Source organism: Leopardus geoffroyi, chromosome D3 (genome assembly GCF_018350155.1).
Source record: "Leopardus geoffroyi isolate Oge1 chromosome D3, O.geoffroyi_Oge1_pat1.0, whole genome shotgun sequence".
Classification (NCBI taxonomy): Eukaryota; Metazoa; Chordata; class Mammalia; order Carnivora; family Felidae; genus Leopardus; species Leopardus geoffroyi.
The window spans coordinates 8,499,937-8,525,451 of NC_059339.1; the positions used below are offsets into that span (position 1 = coordinate 8,499,937).

At 39.8% G+C, this 25,515-nt stretch overlaps 1 protein-coding gene across 1 annotated transcript; it reads right to left on the reverse strand.

Annotated features, from left to right (window-relative positions):
- Positions 1-1,176: 1,176 nt before the first annotated feature.
- ANAPC7 (anaphase promoting complex subunit 7) lies at positions 1,177-20,965 on the reverse strand. The gene is made up of 11 exons (XM_045458769.1): positions 20,762-20,965; positions 17,046-17,232; positions 14,332-14,451; positions 11,053-11,164; positions 10,595-10,748; positions 9,705-9,847; positions 7,899-8,016; positions 6,980-7,176; positions 4,504-4,728; positions 3,694-3,844; positions 1,177-2,048 (listed from the first exon to the last, which is right to left on the reverse strand). Exons 1-11 carry the CDS (start codon positions 20,959-20,961, stop codon positions 1,859-1,861), a joined length of 1,797 nt encoding a protein of 598 aa, XP_045314725.1. The 5' UTR covers positions 20,962-20,965; the 3' UTR covers positions 1,177-1,858.
- Between the last annotated feature and the right edge of the window lie 4,550 nt (positions 20,966-25,515).

The window sequence follows — 25,515 nt, forward strand, 5'->3', positions numbered from 1 at the left end:
TCCCACATCAGGTGCTCTCAAAATGTAGCTTCAGTCGCCTCTTCTAACCTGGTTATGACACTGACACGGTCAGGGTAGAACTGCTGGAGCTCTAGTTGGGAAGGATTGGAGGGATCCAGCCCAGGGTGTTGGTGGGATGGAGGTGCTGGGGATGATCCAGGGGCTCCTAGAAGAGCTGAGGGGCAGCCCAGGAAAGGGGAGAGGAACATGCTGGGGCTGACAGAAGGTAATGTGCAGGGCCTGGGCTCTGAGGCACATCCTGACCCCATGGGAACCTCAGAGGGAACAGTGACAAGCCTGACATGCAGAAACATGTAGGCTGGATGTGGCCAGGCTTCTTCCCCTAGCCAGGGGAATGGCAAAGATGTTTCACCTTTTCTTCCAACGCACAGACTGGTTAACAGCTGCTAGGAGGCAAGGCAAAGGCCAAGAAGCTACATCCAGAGCAAGCACTGAGGCCAGTACGCAGTGCCTTCTCGGGGCAGTATGCTCACCTGGAACGACCCCAACTGCTGGCTGGGCTCTTTAGAAACTGCTTGATCAAATGGTGCTGCCCAGGCTTTAAGTCTCATACTGAAATATACTTGAACAGTAACTTTTTTTGCCCTTATAGTTATCAGATGTTCTGAGCTCCTAAACTACCATACATGTCCATGGTTTTTACACTTTAAGACAACTTTCCATTTACATCAAAATCACCTATTGTACCACCTTTGAATAATTTTGTTTTAGTGAGAATTTGGGGTTAGCTGTGCCATTCTCCCCACCTTCGCCTCCAAGTTAAGGATATAGTGAAAAGCACTGCATCTGAAGAAACAAGGGGAAGACGGTAGGCGAACTCTCCCAGCACCAAGCCCAGGGAACGCGCCCCCTGCTGACCCGGTGACAGAATGCTGAAACCATACACAGACTTTAGTGCCTCTGACAGAACTGGAAGGAACCAGTCTAAAACAGGCCAAAGACTCACCCCCCCGGGGGAATTTAACCAATCAAAAATGCAAATAGATGAATTAGCTCAATGTTACCCGAAGTTACCAATCCTCCTGGCTCCCAAAACTCTGGGAAGAAAGGAAGTGTATTTATGGCAAATAACTCTGGGGCTGAATCAATGCATTGTGAGAGACCAAAAAAAGTAAGAATCTATAAAGGGCTTCCATTCTGATCAACCCAACACCATTACTGTACAAAAAACAGTTTTATTAGTTAATTACCCCAGGTGTGCCTCTGGTCATGCTCTAGGTCACACCTGTTTCTCAGATCCGGCCCAGGCTCATAGGCAAGTTACCAGATTAGCAAATAGGAAAATTGTTCTGCAAAATAGCAACTGTCAGCTTAAGGCATTACTAACATTGCAGAAGGAAGCAAGGTTACTAGGGAAGTTTGGACAGCTCAGGATGATGATTTCCGGGACAGGAAACCCGCTCTGAAAGGGCCAGCCCATGCTGCTGTCTGACATGGGAGAGGACACTTTTGCTCTGGGTGACAAGTCACTCCTTTAAACTCACCCACAATGTCACAGACAAAACACTGTCTATTCCTCAAGCTTTCAGATTTAGAAATTAGTTATATAAAAAGCACTCTGTCCCAGAAGCCCTGGCACATCTGCAGGCCTCCCAGAGAGCTCACTCAATCCTCCCTGGCTGGAGCAGGGGAGGACAGAGATAGATGGAAGGTTGGTCAGGCTCAGTTTTTAAAAATGAATTCACTACTAGAAATACGGAGCGAGGGGCAGAGACCCCTGCTGCAATTACATGCGGAATCAATGTCCTCCCAGAGAGCGGGCTCCTCCGGGCTCCTTCAGTCCACGGAAGTGCTCAGAGCAGGGCAGGCCAGTGTGGCCACAGAGCTGCCGCCTGCCTCACTGCATGCCGAACCACTGCTCCTGGTCAGCCCACTGGGCCGCCTCACTGTCGCTGCCCTCCAGGTCCCCTTCTTCCCCACTCCCTTCCATGTCGTCCACATCCTCCTCCTGAGTGGCATCCGTGGGACTCTCCTCCTTCTCCATCTTCTGCATCCCCTCTAGAGACTTCTGGTCATTGGGGTCCAAACTAGGGGACAACAAAACAAAGGAGAGGCCTGAATCTCTGCCTTGCTTCTTGCTGGCTGATGCGTCATCTCCCTGGCACGGCAGTGAAATGACCACCCAGTCACAGAGAAACTGCTAATGCCTGGCCTCTCCAAACAACTGTGGTTCCACAGGCAGGATCGAGGGAGTCCACCACTAGAAGTGAAAAAAGGCGTCTTGTCCTAATTTTTAGAATTCTTAATTTGAGTTTTTCTCCACGTATTTCTTAAACATTATTAGCCCAGCATTCTGCTAGAGGAAGATACTAGATAACACAAATGAAAAAGCAGCAAACCACCATTAACAGAAAAATTCAAATGTAATTTCTTAACAGTATCAGATTTTTAGGCTACAAAGTTACAAAATAATACTTATTTTTCTGTGAGTTAAGGTGTTTCACATTCTTCTGACATAATTAACCATATCAGCATTTCAGTAGTCAATCAAATCATCATGCTTACCATGGAACAGATTTGTCAACTCCTAAGTTAGACCCCAGGACCCAAAGCTACCCCCCTACCCAAGCATTCGAGTTTAGCAGCTGAGTCATTACACATGCCCAAACCCCCAAAGTTCAGAGGCTCCAGAACATTTATTTGACTTCTAAGCAATTCTTCCTCTTGCCTTTGTGGTTACCATCAAGGCCAGCGGGTGTCCAATCTCTAGCAAATCCCACCTCTAATAAGTCCTGTTCCTACTTACATAACTGTAGATTGATTTGTTACCTCTTCCCTGAAAACTTCCATACAGCTCTCACCCACACCCAGGGCTCCCAGCCCTATGGGCTCCCACCTTGCCTTCTAGAGACTGCTATGAAAGCACTTAGCATGTGGCATCGATCAGTCTGCACGCCTGAGACCGAGAGCTCCCGGAATCACAGCATACCCAGTGGTTACTGAGATGCCAGCACATGCATGGTGCTCAACTGCTGAACAAGTAAATGGATGTAATCAGACTCAATTAAAGACAGGCCTTCACCATAACTTTATAGACACGGAGACAACCCTCAAAGAAATCACTTCTATGTTAAACAGTAAGAATACCACTATTTATTTAGTATTTACTATGTACCAGGCACAGCACTAAGAGCTTTACATGGAATAATAATTTAATCCTCATTTAATCATTTAATACCTAATAAGGTAGATATAGACAAGGAAATCTGTTAGTAACTTGCCCAATATAACAGGTGTTGTGAAGGTAGTATTCAAACTTCAGAGCTTAAGTTCTTAACTACTACAGTAGATAGAAACATGGGAAAGTACTTACAATACTTTGATTTGAAAAAGCAGAATATAAAATATATAACTACATATACCCTATAAAAATACGTTTATGCATGGGTGAGGCCAGGAAGATGATCTACACAAATGAAAACTGATGATATAGTGGTGTGGGCTGGTTAGGAGTGAAACAGTTCTTTAATGTTGCTAATATACTTTATGAAATTATTATATATATTTTTTAGAAGTTATGAACTCACAAATAACTCTTCTACCATTACTATCATTACTCTGTTTTCAACCATGGGCACAAAAGTGTGTGTGTTTCCAGAACTCCTGTTACATAGTTCCCTGCCTCTTCTACCCCTCATTGACCTTCCCCCCCATGGGAGGCTAAGTGCCTACCTTAGTGCTATACTATATTGGTCCATTGCTTCCTGATACTCATTGACAGCTACAAGGAAATCTCCTAGGATCCGATGCAGGACACAGTCACTCTGATTAGCTAGTGCATTCCTCAGCAAAGCAATTCCATCTTCATATTTCTGTTCTCTGCCTGAAAAGAAAAAGACCCTCATTTTCCTACTTACACAACGTTTTGAAAATATACTCCCATCTCAAATCATATACACAAAACGACAACAATGATTATAATCCAACAATCTATCTGTAGATGTCCTTAAGAGAACAGTGGTGTGGCAGGAAATAAGAACAAGCTCATATGAATTCCTCTTCTATTAGGAAATGTACAGCCTGAATTCTGATTTTGAAAAATATACTCTTAACCTAAGTTCAAATAAAAAGCCAAAATGCATTTTATTTGCCAAACTAGCCCAAACCCAGGACTTTATCATAAATTAGGACTAAAACAACCAAAGCTAAAAGGAAGTCATAAGCAAATCCAGATGGGTCAAAACAGTTCAAGCTGGCTAAAACCAGTTATATTCAGCCCAAACTAGTTCAGGACAACCAAAACCAGATCAAAGTAAGCTGAACAGGTACCAACCAAGTATAGCTGGTTTGAGCCACTCAAAAAGTCAGTCACTGCCAATCCAGGCCAGTTTAAGCCAGCTACATTTGGTTGTATGGACTCAAACCTACTGTAAAAAGGCACACACCTGACTGGTCATCTGTAACCAGCTGGGACCAGGAAATCCAATGAGATCAGGTTTTATATAATTAACGACAAAAGGGAAGTAAATAAGATACACTTACTAAGTAGTTCTGCTTTTTTCACCACAGCCTTAATGTAATCCGGCCTTTGGGTCAGGGCTTTATCTAATAAAGTTTTGGCTTTCTCCTGTGTCACTGGGTCTTCAAGACAAACAGTGGCTAAAAGGGTAAGGGTCTGTGCATTTGCTCCTAGAGTTTTGTAAACGTTGTTAGCCATTACCATTGCTTCACGAATACTGTTGGAAGCTAAGTAACATTCAATGAGACCTGAAAAAATAAAACACAGAAAGCTCAACCACATTACCATTCCAAGCAATGCTTCCACTCTGACAGCCTTCCAGATTGTAAACCTTCAAAGTTTCAGACAAAGGGCAGGCCAGGGGAAAACTGTGATGATGAGATCAGACTGGAGAGTAGTCTAGATGGAATAAGTGCTCTTCCCCAGAGCACTTGAGGAATGTGGAAAAAGGCTGCATGCACTGCAAAGGCACCTTTAGTTAGCGAAGGAAACACACATAAGTAAACTGAAGCATGTAGGCAGCCCAGCTGAATGATAGAGGAACAAACGTGACCCTAATCATTACTTGAAACAGAGATGGTGCTGACAACAAAACCCAAGGTTCTACTGCCCCTTAATGAACTATTGATTTCCAGCTGTCTTCAGTCACCTTTAGTCCTAGGCTTACATGGAAGAGCTCCTAAGTTCCAAGTGAAATCCAGTTCTACAAAACTACTAGTTTGGCGTAGTTTTCTACTAACAGACTTAGGGAGCAACTTTTCATTTAAAGAGAAGGGCAACTTTTCATTTAAAACATAAAAGCTATCTCAAAAGACATTTGCTGAACGTTTCCCTAACCTAGATGGAAAATACTTAATCAGATGGGCCAAATACATCAAATCAAGACTGGCAGCTCCTGCCTCTTATCATACCCACAACAAGATGCCCTATGGGGACACTTCAAGCAGAGTCAACTCTCAACTCTTCTTGCCAAGAACTTGAGAACAGAGGAAGTACTTTTTGACACAAAGCACTCATCAAAACAGAAAAACAGCTTAAACTCCAAACCCACACATCCCTGGCAGATTTTCTCTGCATACTCCTCCACCCCAGCAGCATTTATAATATTTGTGCACGCACACTCTACCACACACTATGGTTACTTAACAGAAATTACCTAACTCTTTGGGTCAATGTGTTGGATTCTGAATACGGCTCTTTCAACTATGTATTGAGTAGTTTTATTTCCCTGCTAAAGCCCCCACTGGAACTTCAGAAGGAAATGGAAAGAATGCACTTCACTAATCCAGTGCCTCTGCCAATAAAGGAAGCTCAGCTGGAGGTTGCAAGAAGCACTGGACAGCATAATGTCATCCTGATTCAAAACTCCAAATGGTAGCTTGAGTGCAGGGAGACCACGAAGCTGGCCTGCAGAAGGTCCTCCACCCCCAGTGACTCTAACTATCCTCTGTCCAAATATTGTGGAGTTCGTTATTCAACTGCATTCCTAGGCTCTTGTGAAACAGGCATGCAGCAGAAAGGAACTAGCGTGACAAAAGCAGCTGAGAGGCTTGGGAAGTTACAGTTTCAGGATCAAAAATTTAAACTGGAACCAAAAGCCTGATTTACTGGGGACACTTTAAGAACAAATCCACAATAGGCAAAGCTCTCTGAATATCTAAGCAGATTTGTTCTTTACCCCAACTTCCAAATTTTCTTTCTCAAATCTGAAACTCATCTTCCTGTTAAGAACAAGTCACTCCTAGACTCCTGGGTTTATTTTTAAATTCTTATAAAAATATGCTTTTGGAGGAACTGCATCTTGTAAGATCTATTTTAACATCTGTGACTGAGTCACCAAACGTTGCTGAAGCTGGCACAGCTCCTTTTAACTCCTAGGGTCAGTTCACATGTACTTAAAATAGCACATAACAAAACAAAGTTTGACCCTGATCGTGCCCACTCAGGAGGTCACAATGAACAGACTAGTTCCCACAACCGACACTGTCATATGGATATGGAGCTACCCCATGAGTAATATTTCTGGCTTGAGGTAAGACAACTGTTAAAAAATAAGACACAACCAAGCACTCTAGCATACTGCCAGCACAGAGATTCACATTAAGGAGGGGGCCATGTTTGAAAAACAATCAGAAATAGGACAAAAAAACCTACCCCAACTACACCCTCACCAAAAACCAGAAAAAAAGAATGAGAAAAAAATTCTAAAGTTCAAGTGAAAATCCTAAATGATTTCTAAAATGCCTAATAAATGCCTAATGCAGTGATTCCCAAACTTACGTGCATGTTGGCATTACCTGGGATCATCAAAAAAATACTGTGCCTATCACACAACCACAATATTCTGATTTAGACTATAGTGGAGTGACCTGGCATCAGGATTTTAAAATGTACCCCCAGAGAACTCTAACATACAACAGGGTTTGGTAACTGCTGGCCTAACAAAACCTTCCATCCAAGTTGATGCCACACACTATTTATCTATATCTTTCATCTTACCTTCATAACAATCTAAGCGACAAGGTGCAAGCCGTATAGCCTCCCGAAAGTGGATTATTGCTTCTTGGACTCTGCCCATGTTTCTAAGTGCTGCTCCCTTAAGTAGCAAAGCTTGAACACTATTACTATTCAGCTGAATGGCCTTGGCTCCTAAATAGAGGGCCCGAGAGTAACGTTTGCTATAGAAGCTATGACACCTGGAGGGAAAGAAAAAAAAAAAATTACCTAAAAGAAAATGGTAAAGAAACTTCATCTAAAAACCAAACAGAAGGCATGCTACCTGATCCTTATTGCAAACCATTACAGGTTTAACCTAAGATACTGAGGGGAGAGGGGGTACCAAAAAACCCATTTTCTGTATTTCATTTATTTATATTTGACAGAGAGAGAGAGAATAACTTAAGCAGGATCCACACTGAGTGTGGAGGCTGACACAGGACTTCATCTCGCCACTCTGAGATCATGTCACGGGCCTAAATCAAGAGTCAGACGCTCAACCAACTGAGCCACCCAGACAATCCTAAATATTTATTTTTAAGAAGAAATCTTGATATGGAAGGAAAAACTATGGAAAAGAACCTGATGTCTGGATATGTTATCAGGTGAGAGATATTTAGAGAACTTATAAAGCCACGGTAAATAACAAAGCAGCAGCTCCTAGTCTGTTCACTGATGGCTTCCAGTGCTAAGCATGATGCACTGTCTCAGTTGATACCTGCCCCATGAAAATCCTCATTTTCCAAATGAGAAAAGAGATTCAGAGAGGTAACTAATATATCCAACGTCAAAGGCCTTGATCTGAATCTAAGTCTGATTATCTCTTAATCTGTGTTTTCAACCTATATTCTATTTGGGAGGCACCACAATTTCCTAAAGGATGTACTGAAACCTGGAAAGAAAAGAGAATGCATAAACATACCCAGAGACTACCCAGGGTTCTGCATGCTGATCAGAAATATTAAAAAGGCGGCAGCCAAGGTTCTCCACATCCTCTAGCCGCCCTTCTCTTGCCAGGAGGTAGCCATATACATCCATTCCTAGAAAGGAAGAGGCTTTTTTAAAAAGCAGGCAGGAGTCCTTTATAAATGAGCAGCAGTCTTCATCAGAGTCCCCACTGAGGCCCCAGCTCCGGCTCGGTCTGAGCCCTTTCCACAATCATGAGCTCCTCCCACCAGCATTCCCAGTTTCCTACAACGTGACTACTAAAAAGACAAAACACATCCAAAAAATTTAAAAAGCAAAGGAGTAGAGGGGCACCTGGGTGGCTCAATTGGGAAGTGTCCAACTTTTGATTCCAGCTCAGGTCATGATCTCATGGTTCATGAGTTTGAGCTCCACATCAGGCTCTGTGCTGATGGTGCAGAGCCTGCTTGGAATTCCCTCTCCCTCTCTGCCCTTCCCTCCCTCCCCCCACTCCCCACTCTAAATAAATAAATAAATAGCTAGCAAAAAAGCAAAGGAGTAAAGGAACTACACCTCACAACTTGAAAGCCAATTATTTTCGGGAACTGTTCATCCCTACAACCTGTGGCATGATATATAGCTATCCAAACTCATATCCAGAAAAGGCCCAAAAAAAGCATTAAGTAAGTTCTCTTCTCCAAGAGGCCTAAGCATTGTCAAGAGTATACACTGAATATGCCAGTGGGTCTCAGAAAAAGTTAGCCTATTCCAGAAAAAGCATCTAGTTCTTTCTGGAGTCCAGTTGATTTAAGATCACCCCACTCCCTGCTTTTTCTCACTCATGTTCTATAAAAAGGGTAGCATGCTTGCTGTCACCTAGCTCCTCCCACCACCCCCCTCATCCCTTGTTATCCCTTCAGACTCCAAGGAAAATGCCTCTCATGACAAGATCACTGCAACACTCCTGCTGACCCCCAAATTGGGGCCTGAGGTTTCAACTCCAAGCTGTCAACTAATGCCAGACTAGTATTTCTAACACACCATTTTCATCATGGGCACAGGCAGCTCTGAGGAGAGAAATAAGCACTGGACAGGAGGGAGACCTCAGGCAAATGAATTCATCTTTCTGGATCTGTTTCCTCATCTCCCTGCTCTGTTGTTTTCATGGCTTAAGAGTCTACAGAACTAACTATTGTCACCAGGTCATTATTTTTCTGATGGCCTCTTTTGGGACTTTACAAGCAGATTTCAGCCTATCTATCAGACATTATACCACTACCCATCACTTGCTGCCAGTCACTGGACACTCACCCTTTGGAAGTCCCTATGGCTCACTCCTTCATCTATAATCTTTCAGATCAATGATTTTTTTGTTGTTCATTCCTAATCACTTCCTTCAATCATCTCATCCCTTTCTTAATGTCTATTCACTTACTGCCTTTTAACTATAATAAGGACACAGTGAAGCTACATTCCCTAAAAGGATATTATGGTTTTGGGGATGCCATCCAAATTCCCAGTCAGGCACACCATACATAAATTTACAAATCATAAAGAAGGGATATCACCTCTCCCAAAAGAAAAAGAGCCAAATAATGATCTGTCTGGAGACACTTGAATTCAAGCAAAAACAACTGCTCAAAATGGAATTACTCAAGTGTTACAGACATGTGTCAGGACCTCTAAAAAGGTAAAAGGCTACTGTAATAAGTTCCACAAAATATTTATATGAAAACTAGTATCAGAAGATCATGCTATATTTTCTTTCTTTCCTGATCCTCCCCTCTACAGGTACTTTCACCCTGCCTCAAGAATTACTTACCTTTTATCAGATAAGGATCCAACATTTGTGCCTGTTCAAACTTGAGGACAGAGTTTTTATTGTCTCCAGCTCTGAAGTACAGATCTGCTAAGCTTCCCAGCAGGTCCACGTTATCTCGCAATAAGGACTTTTTCTCTAGTGAACTTCAAAATATTAAACATTGACCCTTAACATCTATTATGAATCCTCTTAGTTGCTGAATCTGGGTGACAGGCAATATAGGTACTATTCTCTTTTGTGTATATATATTTCATAATAAAAACTTTTAAAACAAACCATATTCACTATATTTTCTCATTCTGAGTTTATGATTTAAAGAATATTACATAGGGTAAGAAAGCCAATATCCAGAATGAACAGAAATCTCTCATTACCTAGAAAGAACTTTTTGGTTGCAGATTTTCAGAGGACAACATGGTGTTAAATGTAATGTCATTCACAAGTGACTGCTACTTACTACTCAACCAAATTACTTCATATAACACAAGACCCAGTCTCTTGTCCCAGGACTTTACTTGACTAGGAAGAAAATCCCAGTTCTACAGAAACAACCCAGGTCAGATGCTGCAATTTATGCTCCTGGGATGTCCAAAGAAGATGTTCATCCGGGTTCAAGCATGACACACTAAGACAATCTGCTTTACAAGGGTTACCACTTTTGCAAATACAGAGCTGAACTTGGTCAAAGTTTACATTTAACAGGTCCTCACAGCAGGGATTCTTACTCTTAGGACCATTAAGTACGTTAAGAGACTAAGAAAGCCTAAAGACAACAGGCTACGACACCAAGAGATAAGCATCTCCTATTTCTATTTTGCTAATTTAGATACATCAGATCTCCATACAAGCAAAGGGCCTCAAAAAAACTGAATTAACTTTGTGTCTCTCACCAGATGGTATTGATTGCTCTTGAGTTGTCACCAGTGTGCACAAAAGCATATGCTTTGATCCACACAGAGAGCCAATCCAAGTTAGGCACAGTCTGGATCACATTCATTGTCATCGATGCCACCTCGGCGCCTTTTACAGAAAGGGACAGCAAACCTAATCCAACAGAAAACAGGAGAAATAAAGTGAGGCACATCTCTCCTCTTCTGCAATGCAAGAAGCAGTAAGTTACCCTTTCCATGGACTACAAGGTGCCCTTTCCCTATTCTGAGCAAGATGCAGATGGCAAAACAACCATAATTTAATATTTCTTGATATGTGAAAAATACATGACAATAATAATCTACTGGATCACTCTCTGGAAGTTAGGCACGGGAAAATTCTAATGTATAGCCAAGACTGAGAACTAACATCTCAGAGAGTAAACACTACATAGAAATAAACTGAGAATAATCTGTACCTAGAATGGCATCGAGGGCTAATGGGCACTGCCTCAGCACTTCCTTATAGCTGGTGACTGAAGGGCGCTCCTGACCAGCCTTCTTGTATAGATTTGCCAGCATCATGTTTATCTGTAACAAACAAAAACACAAGACAGTAAGATAAGCGTACATTGCAAAGAAAGTATCTCACCACCAATTAAGTCCTGATTTTTTATTACCAGCTACTATTCTACTTTTTACTGGAAAATCTACCCATAGCTCAGTGGAAATAAACAAAGACCAATCCCATTCTTTAAACCAAAGAGGAAATTACTACCTTTGCTTTTCCTAGGTCCTCCCATTTCTAAGAGGAAAGTCAAATTCCTCTCACTTACCCAAACAAAAGGTCCAGTAATATCTAGACCAAAGATACTGCCCCTGGAGATAGGAGTAATATATATTTGAGAAATGTTACAGAAATCTAATTACCTTGATTCTTTCTTGATCTTTAGAAGATGAACTACCTAGAAGTGCTCAAGTTTACATACTTTAAATGCAATTATATTGAGGCATAAGAAAGAGAGGAATTCTTAACACAGCTTGTTAAGAAAGACCAGATGAATTTTCCCCAAAAAGGAAATGACAGATACAGAGTTACATACTTGGCTTCTGATAATTATTCTAGAAGCTAGACTGTTGCCTTACTAACGCTTAAAGCTTGGACCTATCTGACTATCTGACTCTTCCAAGTAATGCTACAGAAGTCAAACTCTGACTGACTTCTAGAATAGACAATGATCCAAAGGTTAGCTACATCACTTAAATCCAATAAATGCATTTTTAGCACAATTCAAATATGTAACTCAGTAAAGCTCTATTAAAATAACCCTAAAAATGCAACAAGGAAATTTTGAGAAAACCTAAAAGTTCCAAAGAATGTAGAAGTTACAGGGAAAAGTAAATGATCTTAATACTACAGGGAGAAAAAGAGAACATTCCAATTTGAAATTAATAGATCTTAAACACAGCAATTTTTGCCAGGTCATTAACCTAAGGAAGCAGTCAACATGAACACACAAAAGAAAAAAAGCCAAGCCCCAATCTCTTCAGTTATTTGTAGCCTGGTATGCCAGATATTTACTCAAAAGAGTGACTCTGAAGATGAAGAACATCTGTTCCAATTATGACTTACAGTATATAAAACAATCTAGTATGGCATTAATCCATACTGATGATTCAAACAATGAAATAATGAAATACCAGAAATAAAACTTTATTTGGCCTCAGCTTTTCCATTTTAGGCTATGTTGAAAATGCAAAAGAAAATACTTAAAGGAAAACTCCAGTATTGGTGTCAATACTTGAAAAGAATAAAAGGTTAAATTTAAGATCCTTTCTTGACTGCTTGTTATTAACAAACTATGACCCACACATCATCTGTCTCAACAAATATTAAAATTCCCTTTAAACTACCTGTCACTTCAAAAGAATGAGTTTTGAGTACTACCTATGAGAAAGTCAATCCTTTTTAAAGCAGATCCTTACTTGGGAACATCACAAAGCCACACGCCATAAACACAAGCAGTCATCATTTTCTAAAAACTGAGTGAGAAATTGTATGTTGATATGTTTACTTTTAAAAGTTGAAGATTTGCCAAGATATAATAATCTCACACTGGAATTTTCCTTTAAAAAGTGAAGAAATGTGTGGTGGTGTTTACCATACATTAACAGACGTTCATTTAGACGTATTTTGACTCACTTCCTTGTCCTTTACACAGACTGAGAAGCCAGTTAACTCCCTAACGGACAAGAAAGAAAAACTGTAAATATTATAGGTTTATGTTTGAGGCATACATCTTTGCTTGTTCCTGGCTACAACAGCTCTACAGAATGAAGGATATGTACTCCTAACAAATGTGGATTCCTTTAGTCCCTCTTAAAATGGTGGCTTTAAATACCAAAGTGTTAGATACCACAAAGCTGAGCTTATTTGCCATTACTCATTTTCAAAAAATGTCCCCACTCTCAAGTCATTAAGGAGGAAATTATGGTACATTTCCAATAAGATAAGGAACAGGTATCATTCAAAGTTTATAATCAAAATGGCATCTTCCAAAAGAAAGACACTCCTCACATAGGCAAAAAAAATTATTCTTGGGGTAAGACTTTCATAGGATATCAGAAAAAAATTCAGCATATAGTATCCAAGCTTATTATGAGACAGATTATTCTAAAACATGTTTCCAAATATTTTTAATAGCAGCCAGTACCGTAAAATAAACTGGGAAAATCGCTTAGTTTTAAAAAACTCAGAAAATAATACATAAATCTTCAATGAGGAGATGCTTACACATGTTCTAATCAAGTTTGATTGGTTACTTTTAAAACTCAGCCGACACTTAGGAGAAAAAACACTACACCACCGCTTAGAGTCCTTTTCTAAGGGCAGGAGGAAGTACACAGGCATCTTACATATAAAATTCCTTATCATTAAGCACAAGGTGCACAGAACAGTTCTTCAGTGAAGTGAGGAAGGCAGGTGACATGAGAATACATGGTAGAATATTAACCACTGATGTGAATTCAATACTAAAAGCAAAGATTCTCACTGTTCCTCTACACTGGACTTCAAAAAAAACCGGTAATCAAAGATGCCCAATATAATACTCCTTACAGTATAGTACTTTAAAAAGTATTCTTTCATAAAGGAACTTAAAGTTAACAAAGTATTATTAACCTCATTTTATAAATAAGAAAAAAAAAGTAAAGTTCAAACTGGTAACTTGCCCAAGTTCATACTACACACTTCACAGCTTGTATGCCCTAAACTCAGACAAGATCTTTTGATTTCAGTTGAAGGTGTTCTATTGATATGTTACCAATTCAAACACAAATATGTATCTCACACACAAATAAAGATCTTGTAGTCCCGGATCTTGAAACCAAAGGGATTAATAAACTCATTCATATAATCAAATGGGGACACCTATAGAATGCAAAACATGAGATTCTTAAAAAAGTACTGTTGCCACCTGGAAGCGTTTACAAATTATTTCCAATGGTAAGAAATACCAAAGAATGAGCACTTGTAATATTCTCCAGCTATCATTTTCATCAGACGAATTTTCAGAGTTTCATACGAAAGTAATTCTTCTATCTCTCTGAACCTCATCTACTCCATTTTCAGGGGAACAAAGTGAGTCAAGAGTAAAATATTCAGATGGACTCCCTAATGCATGGAGAAAACATGGAGGAAATGGGTTGGAAGGACTGGGTAGGAGAAGAATATATACCAAATTGTCAATTCAACTTACTTTGGGAGTTCTTTGTCTTGAAGGGATCCCATCAAGAATAGCAATGGCATCCTTATCTTGTTTTAGCATTGTATAACATTCAGCCATTTTGTATTTCACTTCAATTTCAGATGGAAGACACTAAGAGGCAATGAAAACATTTCTTCAAAATATTACTTCAACAGTAAGGCAGTTCCTCAAAACGTTAAACATAGAGTTACTATATGACCCAGCAATTCTGCCCCTACACATCCAGCCAAGAGAACCGAAAACCTATGTTCACACAAAAACCTGCACATAAATGTTTATATAAACATTACTGATAGACAAGAAGTGGAAATAACATAAATGTCCATCAACTAATGAATAGTTATGGCATATCCACACAATGGAATATTATTCAGCAATAAAAAAGAACAAAGAACCGATTCATGCCATAACATGGGTCAAATCTAAAAACATTATGCTCAAGTAAAAGAAACCAGACACAAAAGGTCACATACTGTATGATTCTATTCATATGCAATGTTCAGAATAGGTAAATCCATAGAGACAGAAAAAGGTTAGTGATTCCCAGAGGCTAAAGAGATAAAAGAGATAAAAGGCTTGCAAATTTCCTAGGGTGATGAAAATGTTCTGGAATTAAAGTGATGACAGTTGCCCAATTTTGTGAATATACTACAACCCAGTGAATTGTTAACTCTGGGAGGTGAAATAGATCTTAATTTTTGAAAAATTCCTTAAAGATTAATTATAGAAAACAAACTGATGGTTACCAGAGGGGAGGGGCTAAGGGGATAGGTTAAATAGGTGATGGGGATTAAGGAGTACACTAGTTGTGATAAGCACAGGGTGATGTATGGAAGTGCTGAATTACTATATTGTATATCTGAAACTAATACAACACTGTATGTTAACTAACTGGAATTAAAACAAAAACTTAAAAAAATTAAAATGTGAGGTAAAAAAAATTCCTTAAAGATTAAGTGCATTTAATTAATATGAAAGGTTTAGCATGGTGCTTGGCATAATGAATGCTCAAAAAGTTAGCTACTTCTATGAGTGACCCTGTGTGGATAATATACATGATTTCCATTCAGTGTCAGAAAACAGAGAAAATCCTGGGGTGCGTGGTTGGCTCAGTCAGTGGAGTGTGCAACTCTTTATCTCAGGACTGTGAGTTTAAGTCTCACACTGGGTGTAGAGATTATTTAAAAAATAAATAAGTAAAATAAAAAGAAAATAGAGAAAATCCTGGCAATCAGTTCTTTAATAACAAAAATCAAAGGTTTTACATAAAGAAAAAAAAAACAAGATGAAGATATAGAGGCTTTAAAAAAAAAAGGGAAACTACATTAATTTGTCTTTTTTCAAAATGTGGAAAAATACAAAGCAGAAAAAACATGACTTATAATTTCATACCCAGTTCATCCTACTGACATTACTTTTCAGTGTAAGTTGCATGTATAATTTAAACTTAAAAGAGGGTCAAATTGCAAAGTAAAAATTCCCCTCTCCCTAAAGCTTTCCACTGTTAAATTTCTTTCCTTCTACACATAAAATCCTTCATACATAATGCATATACAACATATGTTTATATATAATATATATCAGATATATATCTGATACATATCCATACTTTCTATTAACATCGATTTTCAGCATTTATATATATATATATGGCATATACGAAGATATATTTATGTATCTATAATCCATCCCCTTTAAACAAACAGAACAGACTTCTACAAATCTTATTTTCCTTACTATTATGTGTAGTTCTTTTCAAATCAGCACATGTACCTCTATCTCATTTTTCATTTCAGTAATAGTTCATCATATCCCATCTTATGGCTATGCGCTAATTTAACTAGACTCCACTGATGAACACTTGCTTTCAGTTTCTTACCATTAAAAATAATGTTGCAATAAGCAGCCTTAGTTATACACCCTGTAAATCTTCTGGAGTCTACTATTAGAGTTAATTTCCGGTAATTGGATATCTCCATCAAATCAGAAGACTGTGTGAAATTACAATTCTCCCCTTCATTTATTTAATTATCAGGCAACCAAAACTGGCAGGAATTCTTAGTATTTCCCATAAATTTCCCTAGGTTCTTGCAATCCTAATACCTGAGTTACATTTTAAAAGTTGTACTTTAGGGGCGCCTGGGTGGCGCAGTCGGTTAAGCGCCCGACTTCAGCCAGGTCACGATCTCGCGGTCCGTGAGTTCGAGCCCCGCGTCGGGCTCTGGGCTGATGGCTCAGAGCCTGGAGCCTGTTTCCGATTCTGTGTCTCCCTCTCTCTCTGCCCCTCCCCCGTTCATGCTCTGTCTCTCTCTGTCCCAAAAATAAAATAAAAATAAACGTTGAAAAAAAAAATTAAAAAAAAAATAAAAAAATAAAAAAAATAAAAATAAAAGTTGTACTTTAAACTTATAAAAACACTGGATTTTGAGTTCTGTTTGTATAAAAGGGAGGAACAATGCAGAACCTCGGTGAGCCCATATAATTCATGTTTAATTCCATTTTTAGACTCATCCAGAGTGAATTTCGCATTCTTGCATCTATGTGGTTTCTCATCTTTGTTTCTCTAGTCAGCTCTCCTTTAAAACTATTTTTTATTTTCCCCTCCTCTACATCTAGTCCACAGTCTTATAAATTCTTTCAGTCTCTCACCCTCAAAAAAAAAAAAAAAAAAAAAAAAAAAATTTCACACTTCCATCTCCATTTACCTGACTTTGCGGAGTAGATGCAGAATTGCCAGTTGAAGGTCTCACTTTTGAAGTTTTACTTAGGGCTTTCTTCTGCTGCAAAGCCATGGTATACTTACTCACAGCATTCCGATATTCTTTATCATGAAAGAGAGAATCTGCGTGATACACCAAGAGCTGGTACTTCTGGGATGGGGAGAATAACTCACTGGAAAACAAAGAAAATACCCCCTACATGGGTTATTTTGAACTGTTAGAACACCCTCCTTAGTGTCCACATAAGCCTAGCATAAAGCCTTGTATAAGGACAGTTTACAAAAAAGTCAACATATCATAAATGCTAGTCCTTAAAATGAGAGGCATGAGAGTCGCACTCTACGCTAATATGGTCAGCACATCCAGGAAACTGCTTTAAATTGCTCTATTTTAATGTTTTTCTCCTTTATTTACTAAAAAAGCAATGATACCTCTAAATCAAATACAGTAATACACACATATACAAAGAGAAATGTTATACATTTTTTCCTCCCCTTCCTTAGCCCAAGTCCTCTTAACAATCTGATATATATATCCATACTTTCTTATATTAACATCCGTTTTTAGCATAATATAGACAAAAGGAGAAAAATCACAATGACTTAACAAATACTACCAGGAAGGGTTGAACATGGAAAAGAGAAACCTCACCATTTTGAAACCTTTTCAGGAAAGTGCTGAACAAAAAGAGGTTTCAAAGGAACTGAAAACTCTTCAAATACTGAAGAAGATAGGAATACTAAAATACTGAAGTATGAGAATACAACAGAATAGAATAAAATAGAATAGAATAAGCCAATGGGACAGAGTAGGATAGAAAGAGGATTAGCCTTATTTGACGAAGTTTTTTGTTTTTTTTTTTAATACAAAAGTAAACTTCTACTAACACTAGAATTTTTATCTCAAGTCACAGGGATTTAAGGACCAGTGTAAAAGAACCAAGATGTTTCAAAACTTTTTCACTAATGTTGAACATTCCTCACAAGCATAATAACTGCCTAGAAGCTGGCCACCATTCTTAATGGGAAACATTTTTAATCACCAATTCCAACCTCCCCACCATTCCTGACAAGAATTTACACATTTTTCTTTGACGAGTAAAGCTATAGCTGTTTAAAATGAAAGAACAGTCACAGTCAACTGTGTGAACAGTTAATTTGTCAACAAATGAAGGATACACAATAGATACCAGAGATTAGTAGCTGCCAGGGGCTGGAGAAAGTGGGACCAGGGGTGATTACTAACAGAATATGGGGTTTCTTTTGGGGATAATGAAAGTTTGGGATAGACAGTGGTGATGGTTGTACAACTCTGTGAATAGATTTAAAACCAAGGGGGCCCTTGGGTGGTTCAGTCAGTTAAGTGTCGAACTCTTTTTTTTTTTTTTTTTTTTTTTTTTTGCCTCAAGTCATTATCCCAAGGTGGTGAGATAGAGCCCCACATCGGGGCCCTGCACTGACAGTGTGGAGCCTGCTTGGGACCCTCCCTCCCTCTCTCTCTCTCTCTCTCTCTCTCTCTGCCCCTCCTCCACTTGTGCTTTCCCTCTCTCAAAAATAAACTTAAAAAAAAAAAAAGAACACAGAAATGTATGCTTTAAAATGATGCATCTAATAGTATGTCAAGTTTATCTTATTTTTGATCTTAAAGAAAAAAAGGACAGGTACGCTGAACACTGGATATAAAATTACAAAGGAAATTCAAGGACTAAAAGGTATAGTCCAGCTAGTTAAGATCTCTTCCAACTCTGAGAATCTATATATTTACTGAGAAATAAGATTTAATAGAAAATATTGCTACACTCAAAGCATTCAGATATTTATATATTGTAACACATATGCCTACTTATACACCTAGAAATTATCTTCAGAATGACACACGAGACTGTTAATCATTGTTGCCTGTGGTGAATGGAAACGATGGAGTGAGGTCTTGTGGTGAGAACTTTTAAGATCTGTATTCTAATCACTCTTAACACCTAAGGAGGTCAGTACAGTGCTTTTGTGCAGTGAGCACTCACATGTTTATTGAATGTGCTAAGGAAGTATGTACAACCTCAGGGAGGTAAAACTGCCCAAATTCACACACTCCGTGAGAAGCCATGATGTCTGGACTTTGGTCCTTCTGATTCTAAAGTCTTCAGTCTGACCCACCACAGTCTACTTCTGAGTGGCGTAACTGAATTTTCTACTCAGGGTGGACCCATTTGCATTTGGCCTGCTCTAGAAGCTGTCTAGGTCAGAAAGGAAAAGCCTGTTAAGCGCCTGTAATGCAGCTACTCTATTTTATTTCCATGAGTGTGCTTCTGGACCTTGCTACGTGAGACCCATCATTTCACCACCATCCACTTAGTGTTGACAGCAAGGAAGCCCTGGTCTCTTTCAGCCTTCTGTGTTTATTCTGCAGCCTTGCAGTTGGTTTTGAGTGACTGGTCAAGGCACACTTTCCTTCATGGGAATTTATGCACCAGTTAGTCATTACTCTTGGTTCCTGCAGATGTTACAGGATAATTAGAAGCAGTTTAATCCACTAAGCTTAGCCCATGTTTCTGTAAATTAGGTCATCTGCATACCTCTTCTGTACTGTTTGAATTTTTTACTGTGTATACTGCCAATTCAATATGAAACTTAATAATAAACGATAAAGGTCAGAATTTAAACTGACCTCCCTGAAGCTAGGAAAACACCTTCTGACCTTCATCAATTAAAAAAAAAAAGAGGGGCGCAGAATATAAAACAGGACAAAGGGATGGAGTAGTGAGGGTAAGGGACAATTCTGATGGTTACAGAAGCTGTTCTCTAGGAGGGATGTCTTGAGCTGGAACCTGACGGAGGACACAGCTCTCTGAGGTGAGGACTGCAAGCGGAGCAGCAAATGCAAAGCCCTGAGTTGAGAACTGAGCTTGGTGTGTTCAAGTGACAGAAAGAAGAGCCTGCAAGGCTGAAGCACAGTGAGCAGAGGACAGGAGAGGAGGTCGGGGAGAAAAATGTTTGGCCTCGGAGGTCACGGGAGAGAGTTTTAAGTACAATGGGGGAATTAAAGCAGGGAGGGCAACGCGCACTCAAGGCTGGAAAGAGCCCTGTGCTGCATCCGTCATAAGACTCCAGAAACCGCAGCTCTGAAAACAAGAAAGGGGCACTGCATGTCCTTAAAAAGGCGCCACTCCCACCCAGCAGAGTCTCCCGTTTTCAGGGGTTCTGGAGGCCAGAAAGTGGACCCTTCTGACACATTCAAGGGGAAAAGATCAATCTCAGATGGGGGACGAAGGTATAAGACCGGGCCTTTCTGAGCGGCGGAGAGCGAGAAACGTTCTTCGGGGAAGAGCCGGGAAGAGAGAAGTCAGCCCAGCGAAGTGACAGTCGTTCTGCCGGGCGACAGGTGCCTCAGGAAACCCGCCGCTCCCAACTTTCGGGAAACCCTAGCCAGGCTCGCCCTCAGAGCCTCCGCCTTCCATTTCTCGAAGCGGCCGCTCGCCACATCTCCCTCAGGGAGCTCATGCCAGCGTCTGGCACAGCGCAGAGACCAAGTGAACTCAACTTGCGTTCCCAGAACGGCTCCGCCTGACGACGCCTTCGCTGACCCCGAAGCCTCAGCGGAGAGGCCCGCGGTCGCTCTTCCCGCCAGTCCCCAGGCCCCCTCTGCCCCCGCTCCCAAACCGGAGCCACTTTCTCCTCAGCCCCAGGCCGCTCCCCGCCTCAACTCACGGGTTGTTATTACTCATTGTAAGTAACAAGCTGCTGAGGAGCCGCACGTTAGAGTGCAGCCCCGCGGCCGCCATGTCTCGCACGTGGTCTATCACATTCATCCTGCCCGGCAAGGCCGCTGGCAGCGGCGGCAGCGGCGCGAAAAGCCGGTAGAAGCTCCTTAGGGAAGACTCCAAAATGGCGGCCTCGCCGGGGTCCATCGGGTCCACAAGCGGCAACGCCCCCAGGAAAATAGGCAACTATTGAAGTGCCTGAGGAAAAAAAAAAAACCCACAAATATAATAAACTCCATTCCTTTCCCCAAGCATCATATGAAGTGGAATGATTTGGTTTAGGGGTTGTTTTTGTTTTATTTTGTTTTGTTTTAGCAAAAGTTATGTCATCGTTCTAAGCGGCAAACTTTATTGAGGGCTCACAATGGGCTGGGTACAAAAGGCACTTCGGTATGAATACATGCTCAATTGAAATAAGATGGCTCGGGGAGAAATTTGTGTCTCAAAAGTTAATAAAAACGTATGGATTTATCATAAATCAATACAGGAGAGTTGGGGGAGAATCTCCTACAGCTGGAGTTAAATATTTTAATCAGGCGCTAGGGGCAGGCTTAACTGCTTTTACAATCGGACTTGCGCACTAGGCTGAAGACACCACGCCCCCTTCTTTCAGATACTGTGTGTACCTGCAGAAGTCAGGGTTCACCTTTCGGATAACTTCCGAGGGTGCAAAAGGGTATATTTTTACCCTTTGAAGTGACTCACTAGCTCGGAGTGAATAAGGACTAGGTTGAGTTTTAGCCATCTTAATATCTGTGTAGTGGTAACCTACTGTTCTAATTTGCAGTTCCCTGCTGACATACGATGTTGAGCATCGCATTTGCCAATTGTAGGTCCTCTTTGGTGAGAGAGATATCTGTTAAAATCTTTAGCCCATTTTTTTATTTGGGTTGTTCATGCTCTTTTTAACTTTTTTTTTTAAGTTTTATGTAAGTAATCCCTACACCCCGTGTGGAGCTCAAACTCATGACCCCCAAGATCAAGAGTCACGTTCTCTGGGAACTGAGCCAGCCCCAACCCACCCCCTTCCAGGTTGTTCATTTTCTTATTGTTGAGTTTTAAGGATTCTTTGTATATCTTAGATAACAGTTCTTTATCAGGACTGTAAAATATTTTACAAATATTTTCTCCCAGTCTGTGATTTGCCTTCTCATTCTCTTGACCACCTGCTCTCTGTTAGGAAAAAATCACTTTCAGCAAAATCCTGAAATGAAATGACTAATAATGGCCAGAAAATAGTGAAAATATTATCTTAAAACTTTACATCTCATCTAAATAACTATGCTAACTTGTGGTCCATTGAAAAAAATGATAAATCACAGAGCTAGAACAAATAATTTTAAAATTTGTATGGAACCAGACGTCGAATAGCTAAAGTAATGTTGAAAAAGAAAACCAAAGCTGGAGGCATCACAATTCCAGACTTCAAGTTGTATCACAAAGGTGTAATAATCAAGATAGTATGGTACTGGCACAAAAACAGACACATAGATCAATGGAACAGAATAGAGAAACCAAAAATGGACCCAAAAACTTATGGCCAACTAAGCTTTGATAAAGCAGGAAAGACTATCCAATGGAATAAAGACACTCTCTTTGGCAAATGGTGTTGAAAAAAATGGATAACTTTCTTAAAATAAATTCAAAATGGATGAAAGACCTAAACCTAAGACGGGAAGCCATCAAAATCCTAGAGGAGAAAGCAGGCAAAAACCTCTTTGACCTCAGCTGCAGCAGTCTATTACTTGAAATGTCTCCACAGGCAAAAGGAAACAAAAGCAAAAATGAACTATTAGGACCTCATCAAGATAAAAAGCTTCTACACAGAGAAGGAAACAATCAACAAAACTAAAAGGCAATTGACAGAATGGGAGAAGATATTTGCAAATGACATATCAGATAAAGGGTTAGTATCCAAAATCAATTAAGAATTTATCAAACTCAACATCCAAAAAACAACTCAGTGAAGAAATGGGCAAAAGACATTAAGACATCCAGATGGCTAACAGACACATGAAAAGATGCTCAATATCATTCATCATCAAGGAAATACCAATCAAAACCATAATGAGATACCACCTCACACCTGTCAGAATGGCTAAAATGAACAACTCAGGCAATGACAGATGTTGGTGAAGGTGCAGAGAAAGAGAAACCCTTTTTCACTTCTGGTGGGAATGCAAACTGGTGCAGCCACTCCGGAAAACAGTATGGAGGTTCCTCAAAAAATTAAAAATAGAACTACCCTACGATCAGCAATTGCACTACTAGGTATTTACCCAAGGGATACAAGTATGCTGTTTCAAAGGGGCACATGCACCCCAATGTTTATAGCAGTGCTACCCACAATAACCAAAGTATGGAAAGAGCCCCAAATGTCCATCGACTGATAATGGATAGAGAAGATGTGGTGTGTGTGTGTGTGTGTGTGTGTGTGTGTGTGTGTGTATATATATATATATATATATATATATATATATATATATATATATATATGGAGTATTACTTGGCAGTCAAAAAGAATGAAATCTTACCATTTGCAACATTGTGGATGGAACTAGAGTGTACTATGCCAAGCAAAACAAGTCAGTCTGAGAGAGACAAATGTATGATTTCACTCATATGTGGAATTTAAGAAACAAAACAGATGAACATAGGGGAAGGGAAGCAAAAATAATATAAAAACAGAGAGGGAGACAAACTATAAAAAGACTCTTAAATACAGAGAACAAACTGAGGGTTGCTGGTGGGGTGTTGGGTGGGAGCATGGGCTAAATGGGCAATAGGCATTAAGGAGGGCACTTGTTGGGATGAGCACTGGGTGTTATATGTAAGTGATGGATCACTAAATTCTATCCCTGAAACCATTATTATACTATATATTAACTAACTTGGATTTACATTTTTTTTTTAATTTTTTAAAGAAAAGAAAAAGATAATAAAGATGCCAGTAAAATGTTTAATGAGAAATAAAACCAGTATTATAGTACAAAGGGTGAGAGATTAATACTTTTTAATTACATAAATGTATTTTTAAAAAATTTTAATGTTTATTTTTGAGAAAGAGCACAAGTGGGGGAAGGGCAGAGAGAGAGGGAGACACACAATCTGAAGCAGGCTCCAGGCTCTGAGCTGTCAGCACAGAGCCTGATGTGGGGCTCAAACTCATAAACCTCAAGATCATGACCTGAACCAAAGTTGTATGCTTAACCAAGTGAGCCACCCAGGTGCTTCTATAGAAATGTTAAAATACATTTTATCCTATGAGAACATTTTATCCTACGAGAACATTTATCCTAAGAGAACTTTTATCCTACGTATTGGATTAACAAAGAAATGAATGATACAGTTTCTGCATTTGTCAATGACTGTCAAAACAACATCTTTGGGGGCACTTGGGTGGCTCAGTTAAGTCTTGATTTCAGCTCAGGTCATGATCTCACGGTCGTGAGATTAAGCCCCACGTGGGACTCTGAGCTGGGTGTGGAGCCTGCTTAAGATTCTCTCTCTCCCTTTCTCTCAAAAACAAACAAAAAACACACATTCAAACTGACCATCTTTGGATATTCGTGTTCCATGAGCAGTATAAACCTATTTGTCAATTGCTGGAGCACAGCCATGAAAAGACATGAAGGAAATAGAAAGTCATACTATCAAGTGAAAGAAGCCAATCTGAAGGAAACACCTGGGTGGCTCAGTGGGTTACGTGTTGACTTCGGCTCAGGTCATGATCTCACAGTTTGTGAGTTCAAGCCCCGTTATCAGGCTGTCTGCTGTCAGCACAGACACAGAGCCCACTTTGGATCCTCTGTCCCCTCTCTCTTGGCCCCTCCCCTGCTTGCACTCTCTCTTTCTCAAAAATAAATAAACATAAAAAAAAGAAGGAAGAAGCCAATCTGAAAAGGCTACATACTATGCATGACATTCTGAAAAAGATGAGACTGGAGACAGTAAAAAGATCATTGGCTGCCAGGGGTGGGGATGGGGGTGGGAGGAATAGGTGGAGCACAGGGGATTTTTAAGGTAGTGAAACTTGTATATGATACTGTAATGGCAGATACATTTCTCAAAATTCATAGAATGTACAACAGTCAAAGAAACCTAACAGTAATCTGTGGACTTTGGGTGATAATGATGTGTTGTAGGTACATCAGTTTGTAACAAATGTACTCTATTGGTGTCAGATGTTGAAAGTGTGGAGGGCTGTGCACGTGGGGGAGCAGGGGGTATATGGGAGCTGTCTGTATACCCTCAATTTTACTCTGAGCCTAAAACTGCTCTAAATAACAGTTTACCAAACAAAAAAGAAAGACGAGGAGGGGGTGTAAAAATTGACCTGTTCTGGATGTGAAACATGCTAGACACGCCACTGTATCTAACACACTTAGACCAATGGCTAGCACAGAGTAACACTATATAAATGCTTGATGTTATACTTTTTCTACGTTTAAAATATTTCATAATTAACACCACATCTAATAATTTCAAAAAATGGAGAAAATTAAAATGTCCACCAAGTGATGACTATATAAACTAAAGGTGGTGTATCCCTACAGCGTGATCCTATTCAGCAAGAAATAAAAAATGAAAAGAACAAACTACTAGTAATAACATAAGTGAATCTCAAGAATATTAGGCTAAAAATAAAATCAGACTAGATGAAGGAAGTCAGACAGAAAAGATTACATAATCTCTGTCTCC